Here is a 16,499-nt window from a genome sequence, read left to right as displayed (position 1 = left end):
TCAAATTTCTGATCTAGCCAAGTCAGTGATAAATGAAAACATTCACTGTAAAAAAAAATCCTAATTTTACAGAAAATAACTGTGATTTTTTGACGATCATTTTCTTTCATTTTAAATTGTACTCAAAACACTGTAAAATTACAAATAATATCTGTAAAATAAAAATTCAGCTGTTATTGTATTGTGACATTAATGACAAATTACAGTAATTCACATTTTTTATACAGAAAATTGATTGTATTTTTCATACAGTATTTTTTCTGTTTTCTTAAATTACATAAAAATGTATGTAAAATTACAAATATAATCTGTAATTTAACAGAAACAAAACAGTTAAATAATAAAATGGTCAAATGACTGTCAGCTCCCCAAAAAACTGTAAAACATCCTAAATTAAATAAACTGAAAAACACTGTTATTTTACAGGTATTTCCTGAATAATCACGATCATATACCTTCATTGTAAAAAAAATCGTAAAAAAAGGGTCAAATGACTGGCAGCTGCGGCTGCCAAACAAAAACCTTAAAATTAAAGTAAAATATGCTAATTTAAATAAACTGAAAAAACACTGTTATTTCACAGGTATTTCCTGCATTATTATGGTCAAATACCTTCATTGTAAGGAAATCGTAAAAAAGGGTCAAATGACTGGCAGCTGCGGCTGCCAAACAAAAACCATAAAATTAAAGTAAAATATGCTAATTTAAATAAAGTGTAAAAAACTTTAAAATAAATTTGATGTCACCATGATTGAGATCAGTGTCTGCTTTAGTTGGGCTCATGACCCTTGGGTTTTTAACTTTTAGTTTTCTCTGGCTGCTTTAAAGGTGCTCTAGGTAACTTTTTAACCTTAACTGAACAGCTTCGGAGTCAGTGGAATGGTTATATTACTTATTTCGGGTTGAATGGTGGTGGTTTCGCACCCCCCTGGTGCCCGAGAGCGGAAAAAACTCACTTGCAACTTTGGGACGCGGGTCGGTGTCAGGAAGTATCGCGTGATATCAGGTCTCGCGATGTAACGAATTGCTTGACGGCACTACACACGTACACGCCCCTATTCAAGCACCGGCGGGCTAGCTATAAGCAAAGGGCAACGATAGATTGAGTTATGGCTGAGGCTGAGCCTGTAAAAAAGAAGCAGAAAGCTAGGAAATCTTTGTCGGAGGACCAACGAAAGAGGAAACGGGAGACTGACCGAGCAAGAAGTCAGACTCGAGTAAATATATCGGACCGGCTTTTTCAGAATGGTGAGAACTGAGAGAAACAGAAGCCTGCAAAACGGATGCTGATCCTGCTGTTGCACTTGTAAGTTAAGTATCTTTGGAATAAACTGTGTTTAATATTTAAATTTCAAGTAATTGCGACCTCAGGATGTTTGCTATTGTCTGTAAAGGTTTTTATTATGATCGCTGTCTGTTAGGGGCTTACTAGTACGCTAGATACTATAACTTTGATGTTAGCATTGTCATAGCAAACACGTTTGATTTCTGTAGTTGTTTGGCCGTTCCTCTGTCGGTTTTATTTGTGTAACTTACACTTTTATTTTATGTCACTAAGTCAACGCGTCTGATAGTAGGCAATATCAGACGCGCAAAATGTTGCACATATCATGATCGAGCTAGAAAAAACGTTCTGATGTTTTCTTAGACAAGCAAAGGTAAACCATCATTCTACCAGATGAACTTATAGACCTTGCTAATTTAACTTTAGACAAATATTAGCCTCCGATATATATATTTTTTTATGCTCATGCCCATTCTCCCAAAAACAAACAAACAAACAAACACGAAAGCAGTAGTTCGCCTCGTTCATATCGTTCGTTCCCGGTAAAAATACTAGTATGCATGACAACACAATAAATAAAAAAATCGCCATCAGTTGGAAAGAAAGTATTGCTTTACTTGCCTCGGTAGACATAACTGGTTTTGAAATAGCCGGTTCCTCTGCTTAGCTAGGTTGACAGCTGATCAGCTGGGTTGCTCGTGGCAAGGGGGGAGGGACAACAGTTCGTTTTTACGACAGAGTGTTTGAAAGCATTATACTACCAGACACTAGGGGGAGCTCGTAGAGAAAAAACACTCAGACTTGCATAGTGTCCCTTTAACTGTGTATTTGATACACATTTGTTTTAGCAATAAATGTAGGAGAAAATATCAGACGATCTTGGTCATTCATTGATGATGTTATAGTTATCGTATGATGATCTGATTCACTGATGTGTCGATCAAATATATGAATATATTATCTTAGATTACATAATATGTAGATGGAGTTTAAAGTTAATGTCATATTTTTTCACATTACCCTTGAAATATTGTGGCATCAGTATTATAACAATCTTAAATTTAAAAAAAATATATATTATACAGGAAAGTTTTGAGCTCATTCATTTTTTCAGTAGTATAGAGACATCAAGATTCAACATATGAATCTCAACAATGGTGACAACCAACAAAGCCTTTTTGTGACTTTATAGTAATTCAGATTTTTTTTCATTGTCACCATTGTTGTGATTCATACGCTGATTCTTGATGTCTGAGTGAGTCTATATGATCCTGTCAAAACATTTTCTGTATAATGACTTCATAAAATCTGAGTATCACAGCACTGCAGGATCTTCTATAGCAGTTTTATCATGCAAAATGAACAACTATTATTTAACAACTTAGTCAGATATTTTTCTTCAGGTGGTATTAATAAAGCAGGACACTACATGATGACTATTATCACTAAAAAGTGACCAACATCATCTGATCTGAGTTTCTCTTGGATTGCTACAATTACATATATGCATCAGCAACACACATATAAAGCAGCCAGAGAAACATTAAAGTTAAACACTAAAAGGTCAAGAGCCCAACTAAAGCAAACACTGATCTCCATCATGGTGACATTAAACTTTATTCTTTTCAATAAAGCTTCAACTTCTAAACCTCTGTTAATTCTCATTAAGAATGTTAGTATGAAAGAAATAAAGTCTGGATTGTAATAAGTGAAGATGCTGAGATCCTGAGAGATCTGGTAGTGTTTAATGTTCTGTTGGGGTTTAAAGTGTTTCTGTACGGCGTGTTTCATGTGTCACCATTGTGTTGAAGAGTAGAGCCTGAGCTTCAGTTCAGGATGAGCAGAGGAACCCTGATGATATGCTGTGTGTTGCTTTATTTAACTGACAGTAACTGTGTAGTTGCTGATGAAATGACGTATAGTCACAGCAAATCATGCATGTAATTAACTGCATGTTTTTTAGTAAAAAAATCTGAAAATAAATGTGAAATAACTGTGTTTTAACTGTGTGTTTCTGTTAAAAAAGATTAATGAAGATTTCTGTAAAAGTATTTTGCACTTATTTAAATTAGGATATTTTACATAAATTTTACGGTTTTTGTATGGCAGCCATTGCTGACAGTCATTTGACTGTTTTTTTATGGGATTCTTTTACAGTGAAGGTGTTTGATCATAATAATTCAGGAAATAGCTGTAAAATAACAGTGTTTTTCTGTAAAACATTTAAGGAAAATTTCTGTAAAAGTTTTTTGCACTTCATTTAAATTAGGATATTTTACTTTATTTTTACGGTTTTTGTTTGGCAGCCGCAGCTGACAGTCATTGACCGTTTTTTTACGATTTTATTTTTTACAGTGTTTGTTAAAACAATGATCAGCTAAAAGAAACTTATTGACTGATTTTAAGTTAGTCAAACTGTTCTTAGCATTTCTTTTTAGTGTTATTTTAGCATGAAGATTTACCAATATCTATATCTTTAAATTCACAACTGTTTGTAAATTGATCTTTCACAATAAGTGAAACATCTATCTTTGAAAGGTGTGACATCATCTTGCAACACAAGACTTTTTTTCTTATAAGCTTCACCTAATGAGGCACAGACATCATCACTACTACAAAGACAAAAATGGTGAACCAACAACACAAACTGCTAAAAGTGAGCCAAAAATGAGTTCAGCAGCACAGATAAAACCAATAAGTATAAACAAGTAATAAAAACTCAGTGAGTGTTTTAGCGCAATTTTCTGACGTCATGGGATCACAACACTAAGAGATAGTAAATCTTTTTATGTTTTTTTTTTTTTTTTTTTGTGTGCGTTCCCGAGATTAGACCTTCCTTAACATAATGCCGAAAACCCGAAGTCTCTAGGTGGTCTGGTTGAGGAGGAGATAGAAGTGCAAGATTGGTGCGCACAGACAGAACAGAAATCATGAGTTAACAATCGCAATTTTGTCCGTAGGAAAATTGCGCTAAAAAACCCTATACAGCATAACCTATCTATGCTACATTGCATTCTGGGTACCTTGGGTACATATGTACTGTAGAAATTCAATATGATATTGTATTGTTTGAGAGTGCAGTTAAAAACAACTGTGAAATTACTGTGATAATATAATATATACTGTATAATAGTCTGGGTTTCCCCATGCTGCCTTGAGTGCAGCGCGATTTTATTCACGCTGCTAGGCAGCCTGGATACCATGGACCAGATTTTCCCCTCAAAAAGGGAACCAATCACAGAACGGGGAGGGAGCAGCAAGACGATGACGACGTCTATGCGACACACCGAAGCAGTTTGTTTATATCTATGGATCCAACATGGAATCAGACGTGAAGTTACCTTTCGATGCAGCCTTAGATAGTGTTCTAAGTAGTTTAGAATGCAAGTTTATTTCGTCTTCTTCCTCGTCGAATTTCTGTCGCTCTACATACGTCATCTGGTATAATTGAAACGATTGGCTATGAGCTACGTGCAGGCGCATTTGATAGACATTCGTAGCGCCCAATAAATGGCTCTGGGCATTCGTAAACCACGTGTCAAATACGAGAAAATGAACATGTGGTTCCCAGACCATGTCTCAATGAGAAGAGGTCTGATGTTAGCCAGGCTAGGAATATAGCCTACTGTAATTTCACACAATTCTTTTAAGTGAACTTGTTGACTGCATTCACAGTATTCCATGGCACATATTAAGCACTTAAAAACATATATTTGTATGTTGCATGAATTTTGTTGGTTTCAATATTACTGCACATTGATTTACATTGATTACTGACATGATTTTCTCTCTCAACACACTTAAATTTCAACAGGAGTGTGAATTCTTGTTATATCCACTGTAAATACTATAGACTGAGGTTATTTGATATGTTGAAGCACAAGCTCGACTCTTCAGCACAATGGTGACCCACAAAACTCAGACAACAGAAACCCTTTAAATCCCAACAGAACGTTAAACACTAACAGATCTCAGCAGAGGAGGGTTAAACAGCAAAAACAGATAGATAACAATATATGCATTAAGGTGATCAGCGTTTGCTTTAATTGGTCTTTTGACCCTTGAGTTTTTAACTTTAATAATCATCATTAAATAATCAGGGTCATAGATCTCACACACATACCTAAGAGTAATCACTGATCAAATGTTTTTTTAAAATATTGTAGTATAAACACTGATACTTTAATAAGATACCATAATCAGATACTTTTTTTGTGCACAAAACATTTTGAACTACTAATATATTTAAACACACACACACAGACATTAAGAATCAGTGTATGAATCTCAACAACTGTGACATGCTTCATGCTGAAATGCATTCTGGGAGCTACCATACTATAAAACTCATCCATGGATGGTTGTTGAGATTCACGATTCTTGATTTCTGTGTGTCTAAACATGGAAGTTCCAAATGTTTTGTGCACAAAAAAGTATCTGATTACCACAAGAGTGTTAAACCTCTTATTCTTGCATAACAGTGTTTATACTGTAATATTTAAAATTAATATTGTATCGTTTAAAAAAAATGAATGTTTTAATGTTGGGCAGATTAAACATATTGCCCAACATATTCTAGACAATCTAATACAAGGTTTGTATAAATTCTAAGTGTTTCTGTTAAATAAATATTAATGAATATGACAATATATTATCATTATTTCCCCCGGGGAAATATAACGTGCACGCACGCACTTATATTCTTAACTGGCGCTAGGACCCAGGAACGCATGTTGGCTAGCGGGTCGGGCACACACACACATTCTTGCCATACCACAGTGAATGGACATGATTGTTGCAAGCCAGTCAAATGTGTTCAGCAGCAGCGCTTCGGTCAGCTCCAGAGAGTCCCTACTTACAAAAACTCTCCCCCGTTGACAGATTGAGTTATCCGTGTCAAGATCTCGCTGGGTAAATGCGACAACATAAATTTGCTAGCTTATCTGCCTTGTTTTTCAAAGTTTCTTCTGTGAATTCAATGTAGCGGATGATATGATCAGTGTAACGTGATGCGTGACTCATGTTTACCAGCTCTCAGATGGAGTTTAGATGTCTGCATGTGCCAAGCACTAGGATTTAGCTATCTATTAATAATGATTATTGTTTTTTTTGTTTTTTTTGTTTGTTTGTTTTGTTTTTTCAAATGCAATGGATTAGCTACTTAGTAAAGTCAACTTTTTCATTTTTTTTTTTTTAGATCTGACTGCATGGACATTATGCTTCTTGTAATGTTTCATGCGCCTGTTGGTAATGTGGACTGCGGTGGGGCTTTAGCTGGCTACGTAATGCTGAAGTTCATCTAGTGTTTCTATTTTTGGTTTCTGGGGTATGTTCCCCTCTTCATTCCTCCTGTCATTTCGCATATGTTGTCTTGTTAATTATTTATAGAACTTTTTTTTTTATTATGAATCTACTGTAATAAATGTGCAGTTGTTTCGTATTTCTATCTGATCTGATCCACATTGATTCAGTTAAAATAAATGATATAGGCTAATGATAATAAAACCAGTTCATAAATAGGCTATGTTATATAAAGCACACTTTAGGTTACCTGACAAAACATAATCTTTTACATGATCACATTGTATTAAAAAGTATGTGATTAGTTGCGTTTAACGAAGCAACAACTGAATGTCCTAGACCTCTTCAAAACAAGAACGATATAGGCCTTCATATAACGGTAACGATCTGTATATTCTAATCACGCGATGCAGCGATGTCGCTTTAATGCGTAAGCTTTTGAAGTCAGGTGAATCTGATTGGCTTTCAATGGTTTTATCCTCCATCAGCTGGAAAAAAATAGTTCTGAAAGTGATTGCAAAAATTTCGTTTTTCTGTGTCCCTATTCTCGTGGAATTAGAAATAATCCATGCTTTTATTCTGAATTAAGTAAAAGTATTAATATTAAATGAAAACATTTGAAAAGGTAACTTTTATTATAGAGTAGGCTCTTATTTGTAAGGTTTTTTTTTTGTTGTTGTTAGAATACCTTACATGAAAGATAACAAAAACACATGACAGATCATAAAAATTTTAGTGGCACAATCCAGAGTATGTCCTTTGGGGCTTTAGGAGTTGTAATGTCCACAGAAGTGCTTCCGGTTACAGACATCAAACATCCTTGTTCCTCCTTATTCCTCCTGAATACAATGTGTTTGACATGTCGTGTCAGCCATCCATTATAATACAACAGTTCTGGTTCTCGAATTTGATTGGCTGAGCAGTGCTGATGTACAGTCCAAAAGTCTTTTCACATTTTGTCTGTGTTTGTAAGTAAGCTGTCAGTCTTTTCAGTCTTTGCGGTCTTTGCACTTTGCACAGTGATGGGGAGTTTTCAGTGACTCTTTCTCAAGATTATATCATTATGCCAGTAGGTGGAGACATTAACTGTATTTATGAGTGAGCCATTGAATTGTTCACTCAACAGATTCGCTCAACAACACTAATTTATTTGTCCATAAAAAAAAGAAAAAGAATATAATGAATATAGCATACCCTTATAATAAATGCATATAACATACTTATGCTCATATATTATGTATTATGTAAGCAGTTCAGCGCTAAACCTATGCTCTTTTTATTTGAAGTATTCATTGCTTCCAATGTGAATGAATTGTTGAAATACACAGAAAATGTGTCCAATTGGCACTGTAATTACAGTTGCTGAAGTGAACATATAAAAAGGGGAAAGAAAAGTAAGATCCAAGGCAATAAAAAAAACATGCAGAACTATAGCCCAATTGCCAGGGCCTAGTCATGTCCATGTCTGTAAGCATGATATATATATATTTGTAATCATTCTTGATTTTGTATTAGTATTGGAATAATTATTTGCTCCTTCTCATTTTGTAGATAACATTATCCAATTCATCGGTACGTATCCGTGCTATTTTTTGCCCACCCCTGCAGCAGCAGACATGCACAGTTCTGAGGAGAGTGCATCTGGAACTGTGCTTCACAGGCTTATGCAAGAACATCTGCGATACGGAACAAGTGGAATTGGAGGAGGGGTAGAAAACGACAGTTCTCAGATGCTAAGCAACCCCACATCTACAGAGAACCTACTCCTTGAAAAGGAGGGTCAAGGAGCCCATTCATATCAGTTTATGCCCTTGCAATTTCAATCACGACAGGAACCTCAAGGCCAGGAGCATCAAGTGGACAGCAGTTCCATGGAAAAGACTTGTGGTGTGAGCCCAGGTACAGGTCAAGCAGTCCAAGCAGCCCAGACATTGTCCGGATTTGACACCTTAGAACTTCCGTCTTACGAGGAGGCTAAAATCCAGTCTCAGCTGTACAAAGGACAGCAAAGTCTGATGGACCCTCAGTCCCAAATTCAGACTGTTCAAAATCCAGACAACCTTTCAAACAATCTTCAACAAAATCAGAACCATGTCTTTCACAAGGAGGGCCATGCACACCAAAGTCAGCTCCAACACAATCAGGTTCAGCAGATACAGTCTTCAACAATGTCTGACAGTCCTGCAAGCTCACATTCCCATCTGCAATCATTTTCTAACACACACTCACTCTCTTCCCCTCCTTCTCTTTCGTCCTCTTCCACTTCTCTCTCAGCAGTTCTTGTGGAGGGTCAAGCATGGGCCCAGCAAGGGGGAACTGGTAGTACATCTCTTGATGAAGGTCTGACAGAGTTGAAACAGGGTCATGTTCGCTCACTCAGTGAAAGGATCATGCAACTCAGTCTAGAATGCAATGGAGCTAAGCAAAGTGTGGGTCCTTCCAATTCACCTTGCTCACGAGACACTTTTCCTTGTGGGTCTGATGATAATACAGCAGATTCCCTCTCACCAACTAGTAAGACCTCCATGAGTAACCTACAACTTCCACCACCACCCTTACCCTTACCTCAATGGAATTTGGATCAAAGAGGTCCTCCCCCAGAATATCCTTTTAAATTTAAGGTACAGACTATGCTTTCGCCCACATTACACTCCAACTCAGAATCTCTGGAACAGGGACACTTCTACAGTGATACCTTGAGAGCAGCCATGTTGGAGACAGTGCCACTTAGAAATATAGCAAGGTAATTGTAACAGACACGTAAAGGTGAATTGTGTCATTTCTGCGCCACTAGCAGCACCAATTGGAACTGCAAAAATTATGGTTTCCAAATTCCCCCAAACAGATTATTACAGGTAACCATTGGCTGAGCCAGACACTGACATGTTCGACCAATCAAACAAACAATGTTTTAATGTGGCTCAGTGTTTATAATTTAAGCCAGCATACCAGTGACTTATTTATAGTTGTCTCTGCATTAAACTAACTCACATCTATTTAACTTGTAAATTATAAACTGTTTTAACATTGGAAAATGTACACACTTCACCTATAAGTATTAATTATGAACAGGTGCTAACACATTATCTGTCTCACTTTTCAATCACTATCTTTCTGTATTTTAGACAGTGCCCTTTGTCTTCATCACAGCAACAAACACAGACCAGTCCCATGGCTTCTGAGACTTGTATCCTGCCCTCACAGGCTTCTCAGCAACAATATCAGGCTATATCCCTGTCTCAGTCCCTGGGATTTCCTCTAGCTCAGACTGGATCTGAGACCCAGGGACTGTCTTCTTGTGTGGCCCTTTTTGGACAGCCTTTCCCAGGGGAAACGTATGCCATGGTAAGCCATGCCAAGCAGATGCTGGAGATCCTAAAAGAAGAGAACCAAAGCCTTAGACAAGAACTTCACAAGCAAAAAGAGAAGGCCAGCAAACTACAGCGGGTACTTGTCTGTCTGACTCTCTATCTATCTATCTTATAACTTCATTGGAATGTGGCAGAAATGATCTGTGCTGTGGTGATGAAAATATTTTTGGGATACTGTCCAGTATGATTTTAATACAGCACACTGACAGGAGGACACTGGCATTATTATATTACAGTGCAGCATTAATGGGAGTTTGTGCTGTATTTGCAGTTGGAGATGGAAGTTGTGCACCTGTCAGAGGCACATGAGAGTTTAGTGAAGAGCACATCCAAACGGGATGCTTTGGAAAAAAACATGAGGAATAAACTAGAAGCAGAGATCAGGCGTCTTCATGATTTTAACAGAGACTTGAGAGGTGAGACAGTGCTCATGCTTTGATTAGAACCTGAGTTTTATTCAAAATTGTTGAACTTTGTAAGTATTTTATTGATGTGCTTGTTAATTTAGTTTATTTTAACTGTGTCCTGTGACAAATAAAATTTTCTCATATGTGTTTTTAAGAGCGTTTGGAAACAGCCAATCATCAGCTAGCCAGTCAGGAGCTGGAGGGACAAGATGACGGACACTTGTATCTTTCACACAGTGAGATTTTACTGCTTTTTGTGCATCATTACATAATAATTATTTTTACACCATTTCTGTTTGCTCGGTCTTTTTCCCCCCAAAGTATTTAATCTAATCAGGTTGTCTAACTGCTCAACCCAAATGAATGCTTGCTTCCCTCCCTTAACTTCCTGTGCCATTTCCTTGCTTGCTTGCTCTCTCTCTCTCTCTCTTTCTCTCTCTCTCTCTCTCTCTCTCTCTCTCTCTCTCTCTCTCTCTCTCTCTCTCTCTCTCTCTCTCTCTCTCTCTCTCTCTCTCTCTCTCTCTCTCTCTTTGGGGAAAAAAATAAAATTTCATAATTGAGCAAGTGCATAAAAACTGTGTTCTTGCCTTACTCCGATTCACTGGCATGTCTACAATAATATTTATGTATTAAGAGGTTCAGAATTGGAATTCAGAATTTTTTTTTTTTTAGCCAGTGGGTCTTGGTGTAAAATAACAGATGTGCCCTGATATGATCACAGGCAAACATAGGTGTGCCTCAAACTATAAGATTTCCACACAGTAGAGCAGTGCTAAAGCACAACTGTGGCCTGTTACACAAAGCTAGTTGAGTTTCAGAGTAGGTTTAGAGTTTGACATAACCATATAATTCAACTCAGGTTTTGATTCAGAGTTTATGATTAACTCTAGTTTCACAAAACGCTAAAAAGAGCAATTTAGGAATATTAAAAGCTTTATGTTTTCTAAAGCTTGTATGGATATACAAAAAAAAACCTAAAAATATAAAACTAATAATAGTTGGTATAAAACTAAAAAAAAAAAAGTCACTGTGAACTGCTTTAATTTGGAGCAAGAGATACAGGGGGAGTGGCTTCATGACTGCATCAGATATATGTCACTCAAAGCTGTTAGGTCCAGTTTTGGTTTATGACCTCTACATGGCTAACCTGCTCCAGAGAAGGTTTTATATTGGGTAAGTTACCATGGTGAAAGACACTGCTAAAAACCAATCCATTTTCTTGAGCCAAAAAAAAAAAAGAAAAAAAGTTTTTTTGCTTAAACTCAAACTTATCTGGGGAGCCACTGAAACTGGCTTTGTGCAATAGGCAATTAAAATAACAACTCTTCAAACAATCTTCAATTTATGTTTTTAACAACAGATGACCATAGATAGGACAAAGTTTCACAGTTCACCTTTAAGCTGCAGTCAAAGAACAGCAATCTATATGCAGACTAAATACACTAAATAGAGCACCATATACTACTAATTACACTGAAATGTTGAAAAAAAAAATTTCTCTGAAACAACTTTTTATTTTGTCTTTTTTTTTCTCAGGAAGAGAAAGCCTGAAAGATTTAGAAAAATTAGAGATGGAGGCAGCTGATCTCCGATCAGCCAATGAGGATCAGCGACGACACATTGACATCTTAGAGCAGGCTTTAAATAATGCTCAGAGCAAAGTCGTCAAACTAGAAGAAGAGGTGAGTCTGTAACATATTAAACAACATCTGAGGGATGAGCAGAGGCCAGGATCTTTACAGTAGATTAATAAACATGATCCAATAGATGAAGAACACAGAAGCACAGGAATAGAATGTCCAAAGCACAGGAAGCACAGGAATGGAGATCCAAACAATGTCAAAACAAAAGTCTTTAAATGTACATCAACATAACATGGGACATTACTCCCCCTACTGGTAGGCGCTTCCTGGAGCCAAAAACAAAAACAACACCTTAATGGTGGGAGGAGATGATAATGATTAACAGTGGGTGGGAAGGTGGGCCAGGACCCCTAAGCAGAAGAGTACCATGGGGGAATGGATGGAGGAAGAGAGTGAGACCACAGAGGAGCCAGCGGAGGAGGAGACCACAGGGAAGCCGGCAAAGGAAGAGACCACAGGGAAACCAGAGGAGGAAGAGACCACAGGGAAGCTGGCAGAGGAAGAGACCACTGGGAAGCTGGAAGAGGAAGAGACCACAGGGAAGCTGGCAGAGGAAGAGACCACAGGAAAACCAGCGGAGCATGAGACCACAGGGAAACCGGCGGATGAAAAGACCACAGGGAAGCTGGCGGAGGAAGAGACCACAGGGAAGCTGGCGGAGGAAGAGACCACAGGGAAGCCGGCGGAGGAAGAGACCACAGGGAAGCCGGCGGAGGAAGAGACCACAGGGAAGCTGGCAGAGGAAGAGACCACAGGGAAGCTGGCAGAGGAAGAGACCACAGGAAAGCCAGTGAAGGAAGAGATCACAGGGAAACCAGCGGAGGAAGAGACCACAGGGAAACCAGCGGAGGAAGAGACCACAGGGAAGCCAACAGAGGAAGAGACCACAGGGAAGCCGGCAGAGGAAGAGACCACAGGGAAGCCGGCAGAGGAAGAGACTACAGGGAAGCCGGCAGAGGAAGAGACCACAGGGAAGCTGGCGGAGGAAGAGACCACAGGGAAGCTGGCGGAGGAAGAGACCACAGGGAAGCTGGCGGAGGAAGAGACCACAGGGAAGCCGGCGGAGGAAGAGACCACAGGGAAGCTGGCGGAGGAAGAGACCACAGGGAAGCTGGCGGAGGAAGAGACCACAGGGAAGCTGGAAGAGGAAGAGACCACAGGGAAGCTGGCGGAGGAAGAGACCACAGGGAAGCCGGCGAAGGAAGAGACCACAGGGAAGCTGGCGGAGGAAGAGACCACAGGGAAGCTGGCAGAGGAAGAGACCACAGGAAAGCCAGTGAAGGAAGAGATCACAGGGAAACCAGCGGAGGAAGAGACCACAGGGAAACCAGCGGAGGAAGAGACCACAGGGAAACCAGCGGAGGAAGAGACCACAGGGAAGCCAACAGAGGAAGAGACCACAGGGAAGCCGGCAGAGGAAGAGAGACCACAGGGAAGCCAGCGGAGGAAGAGACCACAGGGAAGCTGGCAGAGGAAGAGACCATGGGGAAGCTGGCAGAGGAAGAGACCACAGGGATGCCAACAGAGGAACAGAAGAACACTGGCAGAGGAGCCAATGGCGGAAGCCTCAGCAGAACTCGTGAAATGGGATGCTCTGACAGAGCTGAAGGGATGACAAATCATGGCATAGCCCTAAGAGGGTAAAACTAGGGCGAAGCCGGGAGCCTTCACAAATTATCAAGTGCTGAGATGGATTTATGTCCACAAACATAGTAAATACAAAATAAAACCTTGCCACTGTGAAAAGTTCTGCTCAAGTCTGATAACTGATAAGATAACTGATAAAAATGTAAATGTGTACCTTAAAATGCAATGTAAGTCGCTTTGGATAAAAGCGTCTGCCAAATCCATAAATGTAAATGTAAGTCGTGTTTTCGAAGCTGATCTGCTTGATCATCCACATTTTCAGAATCTGACTCTGGCCTGAACTGATACCAGTTCAAATGCTCAACTCTTTACTCTGGTGTAAAAGCTGCTCTTGATTAACATTTGATGGATAAACTCATCCCTCGATAGGACTCTTGTCGTGTCAGATGTGATGAAACTTTCTAGATTTATTGACACCGTCATATTTGATATTACTTCAGTCCCTGTTGCTATAGTTACTGGTGATAGACACAAATCCCGTTGTTTAGTCTGACGTCATGTTTCACTGCTTCCTGGTCAAAAGTTTCTATCAGATCCCAAAAGCAAACAACAAATGTAACTAATATACACTCACAGTAAGTATGTTTACATGTATTAATTTTCACCAATCTGAATGAATCCAATCTGATTTCAGTGGGATGATGGGTTGTAATTGAGAATTAATGGGAAAACTCACATGAGAAGAAGCTTTTAAATCACTTTTAATGGCCTATTATACTGTTCACACCATAAATCCGGCATCAAGTAAACAGCTCACCCAATTAGATAGCACTGCTTTGTGACATCCAAACAACATTAATTGAAACTGTTATCCCTAGACCTAGAGTTTGTGTTATATTATACTGGACAGGCCAGTAGCAGTAGATCACTTAAACACAATACTTAAATAAAGAAATTATAATAATTTACATTAAGGAGAGAGATATAAAACACCCACTAAGCAGTGTCAGTTTTCCCAAGTAAATCATTATCTCTCTTCTGCCTGTCTGTGTGCTGTAGTTGAGTAAAAAGCAGAAGTATGTGGAGCGGGTGGAGCGGTTGCAGCAGGCACTAGCGCAACTCCAGATGGCATGTGAGAAACGCGAGCAGCTGGAACGACGTCTGCGTACACGCCTGGAGAGAGAACTGGAGTCATTGCGAACACAACAGGTCTGTGAATTGAACTGAAACTTCTTCAACTGAAAATTACAGTACAATGATTGAAACAATTATTGTATAAATCTCTATATTAATAAAGATGACTTGACTTGACTTGACTGGAAATGAAAAAAAAAAAAAAAAAATACGCAAAAAGCCCATCTTCCTCCAGCAATGCAATGAATTTACACATGCTAACCACATAGTGTGTCCAGGTCGTGTTCATTGAAGTAATTAAATTGTTATTTTTTTCAGTATTAGTAAGGCAAGGTACAGAGAATTAAGATTTTTAAGGAATTACAGGGATTACAATGTTTGGGATAATGTGGTCAGCTGCTCCACATGAACTCTGTATTTCTGCTCTGAGTTTGGGTCACTTATGGCATATATTTGGAAAGCAATGTGCACCACCCATTTCACCAGATTTGTAGTAAGAAGCGAGAAACCTGTTAACAGTTAATGATTTTTCACCAAAATAAAAGTTCAAATAAAAAGTAAATAAAATAAAATAAAGTTATTTATTTTTTAAGGAACACTTAATACTAATGCAATTAATGCCAAGTAAAAGTTGTCAAGTTAAAGCACTTAAAGCACCCATTTTCCGTGACCTAATCTAAAGTGAGAACTATTTACAGTTAATATTTACAGTTATTATTTACAAGTTAACAAAGTAAACAAAGCATAAAAACAATATTTAAATCTTTATAAATGAGCTAATTAAACATGAACTAATTAAACAATGTATAGACTACAATATATAAACTAATAGTTTGTTAATGATTTGTAAGTACTTTATTACTGTATACTTATTATAAAGTCAAGTGTTACCAAATGCTGTTCTGTTAACATGGGAAATAAGGTTTTCAAAAGACAAATTGCTGGCAAGCATAACACCCAGGTCTTTCACAACCTTTGAGCAAATATTTTAAATATATATTTACATACATACTGTACGTAATTTGAAAGATATAAGATAATTCTGTAGTTTACTAATTCAATGGGGTCATAAACTAATTCAATTTATGGTTGTCCTAAAAGAGGTTTAATGACTGGCCTAACTCTCATAGGTTCTTAGGACATGTTCTTGAGATAGGGTGGAGTTAATAATATTGAGGAGAGTTTCAGCAGCTAAAGGGCTACTTTCCACTTTCACTTTTTGTGCCCTAACTTCCCACCATCTCGTTGACTCGGTTATATGTTGTTACTTACATTGCACAGAATGAACACAACCGGCACAAAGCTGTGCAATAGGGTTGAATTGGAATTGCCTTTGATCACTTGGAAACTGCTATGGACCTGATTTATTATTTATGTTTTATTAGTTATATATTATTCATGTTTTTCCTTATGGATTTGTTGAAATTTTAAATGTTCTCATCATTTACTCACCCTCAAGTTGTTCCAAACCGGTATGAGTTTCTTTCTTCTGTTGAACACAAAAGAATATATTTTAAAGAATGTTGGTAATCAATCAGTTGACAGTAGCCTTTGACTTCCATAGTAGGAAAAAAAAAAACTAATTACTAATAAGTCATTGTTTGTCGGCTGATGTCAACTGTTTGGTTACCAACATTTTTTACAATCTCTTCCTTTGTGTTCAACAGAAGAAATAAACTCATACCGGTTTGGAACAACTTGAGGGTGAGTAAATGATGACAAAATAACATTTTTTGGGTGAACTATCCCTTTAACAGCGACATGTTTAGGT

The 16,499-nt window shown here is 38.0% G+C and overlaps 1 protein-coding gene across 4 annotated transcripts in view; it reads left to right on the top strand.

Moving 5' to 3' along the window:
• The window catches only part of amotl1 (angiomotin like 1), a 38,875-nt gene that overhangs the window by 939 nt on the left and 21,437 nt on the right, over positions 1 to 16,499 (top strand). For 2 of the 4 annotated variants that reach the window (XM_079885918.1, XM_079885915.1), the window contains exons 1-7: positions 6,056 to 6,196; positions 8,138 to 9,329; positions 9,712 to 10,033; positions 10,229 to 10,373; positions 10,520 to 10,600; positions 11,901 to 12,046; positions 14,654 to 14,803. In XM_079885918.1, the coding sequence (XP_079742044.1) occupies positions 8,203 to 9,329; positions 9,712 to 10,033; positions 10,229 to 10,373; positions 10,520 to 10,600; positions 11,901 to 12,046; positions 14,654 to 14,803 (1,971 nt within the window). In that variant the 5' untranslated portion in view covers positions 6,056 to 6,196; positions 8,138 to 8,202. Of the gene's footprint in view, positions 1 to 6,055; positions 6,197 to 6,482; positions 6,612 to 8,137; positions 9,330 to 9,711; positions 10,034 to 10,228; positions 10,374 to 10,519; positions 10,601 to 11,900; positions 12,047 to 14,653; positions 14,804 to 16,499 lie in introns of those variants that run through there. The other 2 variants (XM_079885916.1, XM_079885917.1) reach the window with 2 other exon arrangements.

Source organism: Squalius cephalus (assembly GCF_949319135.1).
Source record: "Squalius cephalus genome assembly, chromosome: 11".
NCBI lineage: Eukaryota > Metazoa > Chordata > Actinopteri > Cypriniformes > Leuciscidae > Squalius > Squalius cephalus.
The sequence above is the reverse complement of the archived record's forward strand: the minus strand, read 5'-3'. Positions and strand labels throughout refer to the sequence as shown.